Below are 14,742 nucleotides of genomic sequence, written 5' to 3' on the forward strand. Positions count from 1 at the left end.
ATGCTTATTAGTCATCTTTATATTCTCTTCAGGTGATATGTCTTTTATTTCTTTTGTCTTTTTTTTTTTTTTTTTTCTTTTGTCTTTTTTTTTTGGAGACAAAGTCTTACTCTGTTGCTACCAGCTTAGAGCGCCATGGCGTCAACCTAGTTCACAGCAACCTCAAACTCCTGGGCTCATGCCATTCTCCTGCCTCAGCCTCCCAAGTTGCTGGGACTATAGGCATGCACCACAACATCCAACTAATGTTTTCAATTTTTAGTAGCCATGAGGATTTGTTTTTGTTCAGGCAGGTCTTGAGCTCCTGAACTCAAACCATCTTCCTACCTTGGCCTCCTAAGAATGCTGGGATTATAGGCATGTGCTACTGTGCTCAGCTTTCTTTCTTTTCTTTTCTTTCTTTTTTTTTTTTATAGTCTCACTATACTGCCCTTGGTAGAGTGCCATGGGGTCACAGCTCACAGCACTCTCAAACTCTTGAGCTAAAGCGATTCTTTTGCCTCAGCCTCCCAAGTAGCTGGGACTACAGGTACCTGCCACAAGGCCTGGCGACTTTTTTGTTGCAGTTGCCATTGTCATTTAGCTGGCCCGGGTTGGGTTCGAACCCACCAGCCTCAGTGTATGTGGCTGAAGCCATAACCACTGTGCTTGAGCCACAGGCGCCAAGCCCTGACTAATTTTTTAAAAATGTTTTTGCAGAAAGGGAGTCTTTGTTGCCCAGGCTGTTCTCAAGCTCCTGACCTCAAACACTTATCTTGCCTTAGCCTCCCAAAGTGCTGGGATTATATGTGTTGATACCTATAATCAACAGGCACAGGTCACCTCACCTGGCATCTTTGTTCTTTTTTTAAGATGGCTAATCAGGGTCTTACAGTTTTCAATGGTAAAGCACTAGAGAAATTACCATGAATATAAAGAACAAAACAATGTTCTTCTCTATGATTTTTTTATGTTGTTTTATTCAGTACAGTAAAATATGAAAGTAATAAATACAAATGATAGAAGGGATGGTAAAAACTTATTTATGAATGCTATGAAGAACTAAATCAAAAGAAACAAACTAAAAAGTAATTTGGAAGAAGACTGGCTAAATGAAAAACATGAAAATTAATACTTTCTGCATTTAAGCAGTATCATAAAAGTAGGAAAGATTGACTCCTTGTTATGGGAATTTCATACACAGTAGAACATACATAGTTGACCACCTCCCAACACTGACCACTTCTTTAAGTTGACCTGATTTTTATAGACTGGACGTGTACATGTTAGTACAGTAGGCCTGGTTCTATATGTTGATCACCTCTGTATGTTGACCAGTTTCTTACAGTCCCTTGGGTGGTCAGTTTGCGGAGATTCTACTGTATATGAAGATGACATCACAGTGGTGAATGGTAGTTCAACTTGATGGCCCATGGGCTTGCCTTTGGGATTTAATTCACACCTGGGAATGGTAATTTAGCCATAGTCCTGAACTAGAACTCTAAAGAATTGGGAACAGGCAAGCCCATATGAAGTAGTACTGGGAAGACAACTCACAAGCCTAAGGCATAGGACACAGTAAAGCCACTTGCTTTGAATTACAGCTATTAAAAAGCCACCTGCAAGAAGTGGAAATTCCAATCTTGGATAGAAATCCTGGACAAGAAAACTAATGTATAAAAGTGTTTGGAAATATTGAATGTTACAGGGCAGTGGCAAAAGCAATTGTTAAACTACCCCTTAAGGACTGCTGCTTAACTTCTGAAATGAGGAGGACTTTCACAGAATTGCATATGAACTCCTATAAGACTTCCAAAGCACATTACGAAAAAGAGAGAATTTACAATTGAGGAACTGACAATAATAGACCAGTCTGAAAAAGGACTCAATTTATCACTGATAAATTATTAGATTAATTTAATTGATACACTTAATTTTGATACAAGTAATATTATCTAATATTACAATTTACATTAAATTTCTGGTTTTGTTCCAATAATGTCTTTTTTGTTTCCTTTTCTTAACAATAATGTCTTTTGCTTTGTTTTTAAACCCATGGTCAAATCAAGGTTTATGCATTGAATTTGGCATGTCTTTTTAGCCTTCTTTAATACAGTTAAGTTTTCCTTCTCTTTTTTGTCTGTCTTTCGGGGGTTTTTTGTTTTTTTTTTGACGACAGTGACATTTTGGAAAGATTTATTTTGCCTAAAAGCCTTCTGTTACTGCCCTTTATTAGACAGTAAGCTCTTTTAGAATGAGGAATATGACTCGTCGCCTGCGGCTCAAAGCGGCTAAGGCGCCAGCCACATACACCTGAGCTGGAGGGTTTGAATCCAGCCTGGGCCCACCATACAACAATGATGGCTGCAACCAAAAAGTAGCTGGGCGTTGTGGCCAGTGCCTATAGTCCCAGCTACTTGGGAGGCGGAGACAGGAGACTCGCTTGAGCCCAGGAGTTGGAGGTTGCTTTGAGCTGTGATGTAACAGCACTCTACCCAGGGCGACAGCTTGAGACTCTGTCTCAAAAAAAAAAAAAGAGTGAGGAATATATCTCATTTATCCTTACTAATTAAATTTAATCTAATAATTTTATAATAATTTGGGACACTACTTCAGAAGAAGATGGGGAAGGATTAAGTAAGTATTAATACTTTTTTTTTTCTTGTTTGACATACATGCCCAGGGGACCACAAGGATTCTTGTACTTCTTACATTGATAGTTCAAACACTACAGTGTACACTGCTGTACACTTTATTACTCATTTCATTAATAATCGCTGATAAAGATAAGTTTTTCATTTCTCTCCTAAATGAGGGATATTCGGTGGCAAAGTGGATAGTTAAAATACAGTATATGGTTTTATCAGTAAGGGGAAAAGTGCATCAAATTGGTTACATTAAAGATAATTCATGAACAGAATTATTATTATTATTATTTTTCAGACAGTTTCATTTGTTGCCCTTGGTTGAGTACCCTGGCGTCATAGCTCACAGCAACCTCAAAATCTTGGGCTCAAGTGAGTCTTTTGTCTCAGCCTCCTGAGTAGCTGAGATTATGGGCACCCGTTACCCACCACAGTGCCCAGCTATTTTTAGAGACAGGTTCTCCCTCTGGCTCACGCTGGTCTTGAACTCATGAGCTCAGGCAATCCACCTGCCTCGGCCTCCCAGAGTGTTAGGATTACAGGCATGAGCCACCACACCTCATGAACAAAATATTTTAAAAAATTATAGACATAGAAATATTTAATAATTGTAGAATTCTATGTAACTAAAATTTGTTTTTATTTCACAACTGCTTACCTTGCTTGTGTCATTGAGCTGTATGTCTTTTGTCCCTGGGAATAGATGATTGGATTTCTTCTCCCTAGTATCACTTTTTTATTTTTCTTTCCAGCTTTGTAAATATCTCACTGTGAAGCTCACTCTGAACTAATTAGAATTAAAAATAGAGCTTTAAGGACAGTGAAATAGTTAATATCCCCTAATAAGAATGCAAATTATTTCTGACACTAAACATAGTTAACTGTTTTGTTTTTTTTTTGAGAGACGGAGTCTCACTCTATCACCCTTAGGTAGAGTGCCATGACGTCACACGGCTCACAGCAACCTCTAACTCTTGGGCTTACGCTATTCTCCTGCCTCAGCCTCCCGAGCAGCTGGGACTACAGGCGCCCGCCACAACGCCCGGCTATATTTTTGTTGCAGTTTGGCCGGGGCTGGGTTTGAACCCGCCACCCTCAGCATATGGGGCCGGCGCCCTACTCACTGAGCCACAGGCACCGCCCTAACTGTTTTATTAATAGCTGTATTGAGATGTAATTCACATGCCATACAATTCACCCATTTGAGTGTGCAATTAAGTGGTTTTTTTTTTTTTTTTTTCTTTTGGCCGGGGCTGGGTTTGAACCCGCCACCTCCGGCATATGGGACCGGCGCCCTACTCCTTGAGCCACAGGCGCCGCCCAATTAAGTGGTTCTTAGTAGATGCACAAATATGTACAGCCATCAAGACAGTCAACTTCAACTTTAAAACATTTTCATGACCTCAGAAAGAAACCCATATCCTTTAGCTATAACCCTCATCTCCCCCATTCCCACCTCCAACTCTACTGCAACTGCTAATTTTTTCTTTTTCTTTTTTTTTTTTTTTTGAGACAGAGCCTCAAGCTGTTGCCCTGGGTAGAGTGCCATAGCATCACAGCTCACCGCAACCTCCAATTCCTGGGCTTAAGCGATTCTCCTGACTCTGCCTCCCAAGTAGCTGGGACTACAGGCGCCCACTACAACGCCCAGCTATTTTTTGGTTGCAGCTGTCATTGTTGTTTTGGCAGGCCTGGGCTGGATTTGAACCCGCCAGCTCAGGTGTATGTGACTGGCGCCTTAGCTGCTTGAGCCACAGGTGCCAAGCCTTTTGTGTGTGTAGAGACAGTCTCATCTTGTCATTCTCAGTAGAGTGCCAGCTCACAGCAACCTCCAACTCCTGGGCCCAAGTGATTCTCTTGCCTCATCCTCCCAAGAAGCTGGGAATACAGGCGCCCACCACAACGTCTGGCTATTTTTTTGTTGAAGTTTGGCCGGGGCCAGGTTTGAACCCGCCACCCTCAGTACATGGGGCAGCGCCCGGCTATTTTTTTGTTGCAGTTTGGCCAGGGCCAGGATTGAACCCGCCACCCTCGGTACATGGGGCCCGCGTCCTACCCACTGAGCCACAGGCGCCGCCCTGCCCAGCTATTTTCTAATAGACGGGGTCTCGCTCTTGCTCCAGCGGATTTTGAACTCCTGAGCTCAAGTGATCCACTCTTGGTGGCCTCCCACAGTGCTGGGATTACAGGCATGAGCCATCGCACCTAGCCGGCAACCACTAATTTACTTTTTGTCTTAGATTTCTCTATTCTGGATTTTCATATGAATGGAATCATTTGATATATGGTCTATTGTGACAGGCTTCTATTTAGTAAAATGTTGTCAGGGTTCATTTATTTTGTTTTCATGTATCTGTTCCTTCTTCCTTCCCTCCCTCCCTTCCTCTTGCATTTATTTGTTTATTTATTTTGGAGGAGACAGAACTGTACTCTGTTGCCCAGGTTAGAGCACCATGGCTTCTACCTACCTCACTAGCTCACAGCAACCTCAAACTCCTGAGTTCAAGTGATCTTCCTGCCTCAACCTCCCAAGTAGCAGGAACTACAGGTGCCTGCCACAACGCCTGGGTAATTTTTCTGATTTTAGTAAAGAAGTGATCTCACTCTTGCTCAAGCAACCTTCCCTCCACAGCCTCCAACAGTGCTAGAATTACAGGTGTGAGTCACCATTCCTGGCCTATTTTATTCATTTTTAGGACCAAATATTTCATTATATTGATATATCACATTTCATTTATTCACTTGTATGTTGATGAACATTGAGGTTGTTTCAACCTTTTGGCTTTTGTGAATAATGCTCCTATATACAGTTGTGTCCATGTTTTGAGTTTTCCCCCCTTTTTTGGAGACAGATTCACTCTGTGGCTAGTGCCATGGTGTCATCACAGTTCGAAGCAACCTCAAACTTCTGGGCTCAAGCGATTCTCTTGCCTCAGCCTCCCAAGCAACTGGGACTATAGGCACTTGCCACAAAGCCGGAGTAATTTTATTATTTTTAGTATAGACAGGGTCTTGCTCTTGCCCAAGCTGGTTGTGTCTACTTCTTTTATGCACATGTTTTCATTTCTCTACTGTGAAGGCACAGTAGGTACTATGTATGTGTATATGTATAGCTAGGAGTTGAATTTGGGGGTCGTATAGTAACTGGGTTAAATTGAGAAACTGACCGTTTTTGAAAGTAGATGTATCATTTTATATTCTCAGGACTACTACATAAAGGTTCTGAATTTCTGTTCTGAGTTTTAGATCTTGTCATCCTAGTGAGTGCGAAGTGGTATATCATTGTTTTTTTATTTATATTTCCTTGATGTTTAATGATGTTGAGCTTCTTTTCATGTGTATTTTGATCATTGTATAATATCTTTGGAGATATGTCTATTCAGATCCTTGGCACTTTTTTTTTCAATTGAGACAGAGTCTTACTTTGTCATCCCCCGTAGAGTGCTGTGGCATCATAGTTCACAGCAACCTCAACCTCAAACTCTTGGGTTCTTGAAGTGATTCTCTTGCCTCAGCCTCACGAGTAGCTGGGATTACTGGTGCCTGCCACAATGCCTAGCTAATTTTTTCTTTTGTTTAACAGGCCTGGGACAGGTTCAAACCCACAAGCCCCAGAACATGTGGTTGGTGCCCTAACCACTGAGCCACAGGTGCCACCCGTAAGAATTTTTTATACTGCATTGATGTCCCGTATCAGATATGTAGATCTGCAAATATTTTCTTCCATTTCATGGGTTATCTTTTCATTTTATTTATACCGTTTTTTTCTTTGGTTGTTGTTTTTTTAGGCAGAGTTTCACGATGTCACCCTCCATAGAGTGCTGTGGCATCACAGCTCACAGCAACCTCAAACTCTTGGGCTTAAGTGATTCTCTTGCCTCAGCCTCCCAAGTAGCTGGGACTACAGGCAACCACCACAACTCCTGGCTATTTTTTTGTTGCAGTTGTCATTGTTGTTTAGCTGGCCTGGGCTGGGTTCAAACCCACCAGCCTTGGTGCATGTGGCCAGCACCGTAACCACTATGCTATGGGCATGGAGCCTATTTATATCTTTTGAATTAGAAAAGATTTTAATTTTTTGTTGGTGGTGGTGGTGCTTTTGGCATTGTATCTAAGAATGCTTTGTCTAATCCAAGGTCATAAAGAGTTACTCTTATATTTTCTTCTAAGCTTTTTATAGTCTAGCCCTTATATTTAGTGTTTGATCCATTTTGAGTTAATATTTATATTTGGTATGAGGTAACAGTACAGCTTCATTGTTTTGCCGGTATATTTAGTTGTCCTGGTACCATTTGCTGAAAAGACTTTTCCTCATTGAATGGTGTGGGTACCCTTGACAAAAATAATTTGATGACAATATGTATTTATTCCTGAACTCTCCGTTCTATTCCATTAGTTATTGTTATGACAGTACCGTACTGTCTGATTACTGTTGCCTTGTTGCGCCTTGAACTCAAGAGTATGAATCCTGCTTTTTCAGGATTGTTTTGCTTATTCTGGTTCCTTGCAATTTCACATGAGTTTTAGAATTAGCTTATGAATTTCTGCAAAGAAGTCAGTTGGGGGGCGGCGCCTGTGGCTCAGTGAGTAGGGCGCCAGCCCCATATGCCGAGGGTGGCGGGTTCAAACCCAGCCCCGGCTAAACTGCAACAAAAAAATAGCCGGGCGTTGTGGCGGGCACCTGTAGTCCCAGCTGCTCGGGAGGCTGAGGCAAGAGAATCGCGTAAGCCCAAGAGTTAGAGGTTGCTGTGAGCTGTGTGATGCCACGGCACTCTACCCGAGGACGGTACAGTGAGACTCTGTCTCTACAAAAAAAAAAAAAAGTCAGTTGGGATTCCGATAGGGTTTTCCATTGAATCTGTAGATCGGTCAGAGGAGTACAGTTGTCTTTTTTCATCCAAAGGAGATTGGTTCTAACATAGTCCCCACCCCAACACCAAGATTGGAGGGATGCTCAAGTCCCCTATATAAAATGGTGTAGTATTGAGTGGCACCTGTGACTCAAGGAGTAGGGCGCCGGTCCCATATGCCAGAGGTGGTGGGTTCAAACCCAGCCCTGGCCAAAAACCACCAAAAAAAAAAAAAAAATGGTGTAGTATTTACATATGAATACTACAGATGGCCTCTTGTTCCCTTCCCTCCTTCCTTTCCTCCTTTCCCCCTTTCCTCCCTCCCTTGGGTAGGGTTTTGCTCTGTCACTCAGCCAAGAGTGCACTGTTGGGCTCAAGTGATCCTCCCACCTCAGCCTCCAAAGTTGAGATTATAGGTGTGAGCCATGCTACTGGCCTTACATTTGTTGTTGTTAAATCCAGTATCTTATCATTTCCACAGGTAGTTAGTTTTGCTTGATTTTCTTTTTCTTTTTTCTTTTGTACCATTCATACTTTTCTATTTCTTTGCATGCTTCCTGATATTTTGTTGGGTGCTAGACATTTTAGATGATATATTATAGCAACTCTGGTTACTGATCTTTTCCCTTTCCCTGGATATTGTTATTTTTTGCCTTTTTTTTCTTTTTAAGTGACTGACAGGACCTTTACCTACTAGTGTTAAGTCTCTGATTTGTTCCTCAGAGAGGCTTGCCTTTAGGTATGCCTATAGTGACCCCGGGATGTTGGTAGAGTTTTCTTCCTCTTTTCCCTGCCCCTACCCAGCTGTTAAACTGTTTCCCCTTGTTCCATTGTTTTCAACAATGTTTGAAGAATATTTTTTTCCCTCTAAACTAATGCAGTCAAATTGTGGTACTTTTAAAAGAGGCATGTCTAAGATCTTTGTTAGCTATTTGTTATAACCCCAAAAGGGCACTTCCCAGCTGTTTTGCACTCTGATTCTCACCTTCCAACTAGTCAGCTGACATTCTAGGCTGCATCTTCATTACATCCAGGTATCTCCTTCTAGTTGCCTATGACCACACCATCACTATTCTGGGAAACACCCTTAGACTTAAAACTTGCCATGCTTTATTCCAAGTGAAGTCAGGTCCTTCTAGATACTTTGTCCTCCTTCAGGCAGAATATCTGAGCCAAAGTTCTGGTAGGGATGGGAACAATGGCAAGTTTTTCTGTGGGTGATACTGAGTGCCAGTATAGGTGAGAGAAGATAAGTCGCCTGAGGTCTTTTTGGCTCATCTCTTCTGTCCCATGAGCCAGACAAAAGGGCTGGTGGGTCACCAGTATTCTCAGTGTTCCATGCCTCTGGTAGAGACTGTTCCACAAATAGGGGTAGAGAGAAGGGAGCCTCCTGCCTTTGATGGTCCTGGGATTTAGCATCAGCAGCAGGTGACTGGGGCCTGGTGAGAACCTCTGAAGTCATGCTCCTCCCCAATAAGAAAGCCCTTAGGCCAGGCGTGGTGGCTCATGCCTGTAATCCCAGCACTTGGGAGGCTGAGCTGGGGTGGATTGCCTATGTTTATAGGTTCTACACCAGCCTGAACCAGAATGAGACCTCATCTCTAAAAATAGCTGGGTGTCATGGCAGGCACCTATAGTCCTTGCTACTTGGGAGGCAAAGGCAAGAGAATCACTTGACCCCAAGAGTTTAAGGTTGCTGTGAGCTATGACGCCTTGACACTCTACCAAGAGTAACAAAGTAAGACTGTCTCAAAAGAAAAAGAAAGCCCTTAGGTTTGGATCTTGGTAGGAAGGGTTCTGTGGCTCGGCGCCTGTGGCTCAAGCTGCTAAGGTGCCAGCCACATACACCTGAGCTGGCAGGTTCAAATCCAGCCAGGGCCTGCCAAAAACAATGATGGCTGCAACCAAAAAATAGCCGGGCGTTGTGGCGGACACCTGTATTCCCAGCCACTTGGAAGGTAGAGGCAAGAGAATCATTTGAGCCCAGGAGTTAGAAGTTGCTATGAGCTGTGATGCCACAGCTCTCTACCCAGGGCAACGGCTTGAGGCTCTGTCTCCAAAAAAAAACAAAGAAGGGTTCTGTGTTGTTGGCTGTAGCTTCTGGGATGTGGGGGTCATCTTGCTTCAGATACCACAGACTTTCATCTTTGTCACTGAATTTTCATAGATTTTATTGAATGGATGTTCATTTGCTCTTTGCCTTTAGGACCATTTACAGAGACTTTGAATGCTTGTGTTTTTACCATTTTCACTGAGGAGCAGGGTAGTGGAGCTCCTCATGCAATCATGCCGGAAGTTGATCTCTTATAACTTATCTTTTATAACTTAGTTATAACACTAACTTATAACTTGAGTTAGTGTTCATGCCTTCATAAGACACGACATAGGAAAGCATTTCTTTTTTTCTTTTTTTTTTTGCCAGGGCCAGTTTTGAACCCGCCACAACCAGTATATGGGGCCAGCACCCTACTCCTTTGAGCTACAGGCGCCGCCCAGCATATCAAAATCAATGGCTGCCTCTTTAGTTTTGTTGTCATCTTAAATTAAAATTTCTTTTGATTTACTATAATTTTTTTTTTCAGGGACCACTCAATAGTGAGTCTTCCAATCAGAGCTTGTGCAGTGTGGGGTCCTTGAGTGATAAAGAAGTAGAGGTAAGAAGCTATTTCCATTGTAGGACTTTTGATTTTCATATACGTTCAGTGTGGGTTAAAAGATAGCACCACATAATAACTCCAGGGGCACTGTTGTAGTCTGTGTGACTGGTTTCCCTTTGAGCTATGTGCTGTTTGCATCTGTACGATGATGATATGGCCATTATGAGTTGTTTTTTTTTATTATAACCATGAATGAATCTTGTGTTTTTTAAAAAAAGTTTTTTACATAGTTGCCATCAATAAAGGGTAGAGATTGCAGTTGTAGCTGAATTAGCTGATATGCCCTTGAATTAATGCTTGTCAGTACTTTAACAACATAAGTCATTGTCTGACATAGGTAATAGAATTTGAAGGAGTTTTGTTTGTTGTAATTTTTCTGCTTAAATAGAAGATCAGATTTTTTAAATTTGGCATATAACGTAGCTGCATAGGTAGGGGTCTGAATCTAAGTCTGCAGCCATACACTTTGCACTTATATAAAACTTTCAATAAATTATAGAGTTATCTGCTTTATTATGTAGATCTTTCTTTTTTGAAGAAAAAAGAATTTAGTTTAAACTCTTAAATTAGAAATATAACAGCACTTGTCTGAGAGCCTACTGAATAGTAGACATGTGTCCTCCACTTGTGTTTTATAAAGTATATGTACATTTTGCAGCAACTCTGATTTACAGATGAATAAATTGAAGTTCTGATATTTTAAGCAGTTTGTCAAAGATTGCATAGGTGGTTTAGTTCTAGTACTCTTTTATTCTATTTTAAGAGGCAGGACACTGATTCGGGACTTGTCCATGCCAGTTATAACTTTTTATATATTTGATATTTTGTATAATTTTTTATTTTTCCTAATGTGAAAACTTTACCAAATGTTAATTGTGACATATATGGTATTTAACAGACTCCTGAAAAAAAGCAGAATGACCAGCGAAATCGGAAAAGAAAAGCTGAACCATATGAAACTAGCCAAGGTAGTAATAATTTCATACCAATAAAAATACTAAATTCTTAAGATATTCTTTCTAACTTACACTAAATAGTTTGTACACAGGGATTCCTAACAAAAAGTTTGTGTACCTTAAGGGAATATTAGGCTGTTTGTTAGAGACTTGCCATTTGATATACACCTGACGGAACTCTTTTTCCCTGTTGTAAGTTATCAGTCTTCTCACCACAGGTTTTTCTGCATTGCAACCATATGTTGTATAGATGGACGTTTACTTGGAAGTTTTAACTCTGTCTTGGATTAGATCAGTGGTTTGTTAATAATAGTCAGAAATAGCTTCATTTAGATTGCTGTCCTCTACCTACTGTTCTTCTATGGTAGTTTTTAAAAATTTATTTTCAGGCTTAGTGCCTGTAGCTCAAGAGGCTAAGGCGCCAGCCACATACACCAGAGCTGGTGGGTTTGAATCCAGCCTGGGCTTGCCAAACAACAATGACGGCTGTAACCAAAAAATAGCCGGGCGTTGTGGCGGGCACCTGTAGTCCCAGCTACTTGGGAGGCGGAGGCAGGAGAATCGCTTGAGTCCAGGAGTTGGAGGTTGCTGTGAGCTGTGATGCCATGGCACTCTACCCAGGGCGACAGCTTGAGGCTCTGTCTCAAAAAATATATATATATTATTTTCAGTTTTTTAGAGACAGGATCTCAGACCCTATAACTCTAAACTCAGGTTGGAATACAGTGGTATGATCGTAGCTTGCTGCAACCTCTGACTCCCAGGTTCAAGTGATCCTCCCACCTCAGCTTCCTGAGCAGCTGGGACTACAGTGACACCACCACCACACTTGGCTGATTAATATTTTTTGTAGAGACAGGGTCTCACTGTGTTACTCAAGCTGGTCTCTGACTCCTGGGTTCAAGTGATCCTCCAAACCTTGGCCTCCTAAAAGTGCTAGGATTATAGGTATGAGCCACTGTGGCTGGCATGTCCTCCCTCCCTCATTCTCTCCTTCCTTCCTTCCTTCCCCTTTTCCCCTTCTTTCCTTTCTCTCTTTTACTTTTTCCTTTTCTTTCTCTTTCTGTCTCTCTCTCCCATCTCTCCCCTCCCCTTCTTTTCCTCTCTCCTTATCCCTCTCCCCCCTCCCTTTTTTCCTCTTTCGTTTCTTCTCTTCCTTTTCTCTTTTCTTTTCTCTTCCTGTTTTATTTTTAATCTATAGATAATTGTTTGGGATCAGCTGGGACAACATAAGTAAGACCTCATCTCTCCAAAAAAAATTAAAAATTAACTGGGCTTGGTGGAGGTGGAGGTATGCCTGGAGTGCCAGCTACACAGGATGCTGAGGTGGGAGGACTGCTTGACCCCAGTAGTTTTAGGTTACACTGAGCTATGATCATGCCACTTCATTCCATCCAGCCTGGCAGCCTGGGCGATAGAATGAAACCCTGTCACAAAAAATAAATAAACAAACAAATAACCCTAAAATCTATAATTCATTTTATATTTTGGGGGAAAAATCCTCTCAAAGTGTCAAAGTCATATGAAGTTTTGTGTAATTTGAGGAAAGTAAGGCTTGTCAAAAAAAAAAAAAAGTTTTATTTGAAATAGAATCAGTTCTTTAGTTTTGATGAATTTGCTTTGAACTTTTTATTCTCTTAGATTGTGATGTGAATTATAGATTAGTTTTATTTTGATTGAGAGTTAATGGTATATGAGGTCTGACAATTAAGTTTGCAAACTTGCCACCATGTGCTGATGTTAGTAGCATTGTACAAACAACACTGTACGAGGTTTCATGACCTCAGCATTTCAGTATCTCATAGCTGTGACACTGTACGAGGTTTCATGACCTCAGCATTTCAGTATCTCATAGCTGTGATCGTGTTAGTTTCATGACCTCAGCATTTCAGTGTCTCATAGCTGTGATTGTGTTATCAGATGGTGGTGTCTTGCTGAGTGGCGTTAATTATTGCTGTTGCTTGTTTTTGTGTGCTGTCGTAAGAATGTCGGCTTGAATTAGAGCAATGAACAAAGATTAAATTTGTTGTTAAACTTGGCAAGAGTGGAAATGAAACCAGAGACATGGTAGGCCAAATTTACGGGGATAATGCCATGAAGAAAACAGCAGCATGTAAATGTATTAAATGTTTTTTTGAGGGGAGAGAAAATGTCACTGATGAGAGGTCGGGGCAACCAATAATGAAGAGAATTGATGAAAACATTGCAAAAATTTGTCATTGAGTGTCAAAATCATCAGCTGACTGTGAGGAGCATAGCAGACCAAGTAAATATCAAGAGAGAAACAGGAAAATCTTAATGAAAATCTTGACTTAAAAAAGGTATGTGCAGAAATGGTCCTGAAGGAGCTCACAGATGAACTAACGCCAAGAAGAGTCGAAGTTTGCCAAGACTTTTTGGAGAGGCAAGATAGTGTTTTGAACTGTGTTATCACTGGTGTTGAAACAGGTGTGTACAATACAACCTTGGAACAAACCATCAAAGTGCACAGTGGAAGCCAGACAATTCTCCAAGACAAAAACAGTTCCATTGGTCCAAATTGAATCAAAAATGACATTAATAACCTTTTTGATATCAGATGACTTGTTCATTACAAATTTGTAACAACTAGATAAACAGTTAATCAAGTTTACTATTTGGAAGTGCTGAAAAGGCTGTGTGAAAAAGTTGGAGGAAAATGACCTGAACTTTCCCCCACAACTTAAGGCTCTTGCATCACAACAATGCGCCAGCTTACATGGCACTGTCTGTGAGAGAGTTTTTAGCCAGTAAACAAATAACTGTGTTGCAATACTCTTCCTACTTACCTGATCTGGCCCCCGATGACTTTTTTCTTTTCCTGAAGATAAAGGAAGTATTGAAAGGAAGACATTTTGACATTCAGGACATCAGAGGTAACACAATGACGGCTCTGATGGCCATTCTAGAAAAAGAGGTCCAAAATTTTTTTGAAGGGTGGACCAGGCATCAGTGCCTACCTTCCCAAGTGGAGTACTTTGAAGGTAACTGCAGTGATATTCAGCAGTGAGGTATGTTGCACTTTTTCTAGGATGAGTTGGTGAACTTAATTGTCATACCTTATACATTATGTTAGTGTATTTATAAAAGGAAGATTATTGAATCTTAGAGCTGTGAAAAATTCTTCCTTTCACTGCTTGTTCAGCCTTTGTTGTATGGAGGAAATACTGTTCTTAGAGCACAGGTGTTTTGGTTCATTTGTTAAAAATAAAGCTGACACTTAAGTTTATAGCAGTGTATACAGTATTGAATATATAGCACATTTAGTGAAGGATGATTTATGTGTGTACTGGAAAAACTGTACTTACTTTGGTTTCATTTCCAGGGAAAGGTACTCCTAGGGGACATAAAATTAGTGATTACTTTGAGGTAAGTTAAATTTTTTGGAAAAAAATCTATAGTTTTTTTTTTTAAAAACCTAAATTCTTGTGTTCATTTATGATTTTAGAAAGCGATATTTTGCCTTTACTCTGCTCTTTCTCCCTTCCTTCCCATCTTCATCAATTAGTGCTGCCCTGTCTCTCAAAAAGAGGAAACTGTGTTGACTTACTAAATTTAAATTTGTTGACTGTGTGTCTTATCTGTGATGATATAAGAATTCACAAATGAGGTGATTTTTCTCTTGGCCAGATGAGGT

The 14,742-nt window shown here is 40.9% G+C and overlaps 1 protein-coding gene across 16 annotated transcripts in view; it reads left to right on the forward strand.

Annotated features, from left to right (window-relative positions):
- TLK2 (tousled like kinase 2) overlaps nucleotides 1-14,742 on the forward strand; it is a 138,750-nt gene that overhangs the window by 41,122 nt on the left and 82,886 nt on the right. For 15 of the 16 annotated variants that reach the window (XM_053568779.1, XM_053568777.1, XM_053568776.1 and 12 more), the window contains 3 exons: nucleotides 10,057-10,128; nucleotides 11,030-11,099; nucleotides 14,431-14,474. In XM_053568779.1, coding sequence (XP_053424754.1) covers nucleotides 10,057-10,128; nucleotides 11,030-11,099; nucleotides 14,431-14,474 — 186 coding nt within the window. The remainder of the gene's footprint in view (nucleotides 1-10,056; nucleotides 10,129-11,029; nucleotides 11,100-14,430; nucleotides 14,475-14,742) is intronic. The other variant, XM_053568785.1, reaches the window with a different exon arrangement.

This window comes from Nycticebus coucang, chromosome 18 (assembly GCF_027406575.1).
Source record: "Nycticebus coucang isolate mNycCou1 chromosome 18, mNycCou1.pri, whole genome shotgun sequence".
Taxonomy (NCBI): domain Eukaryota; kingdom Metazoa; phylum Chordata; class Mammalia; order Primates; family Lorisidae; genus Nycticebus; species Nycticebus coucang.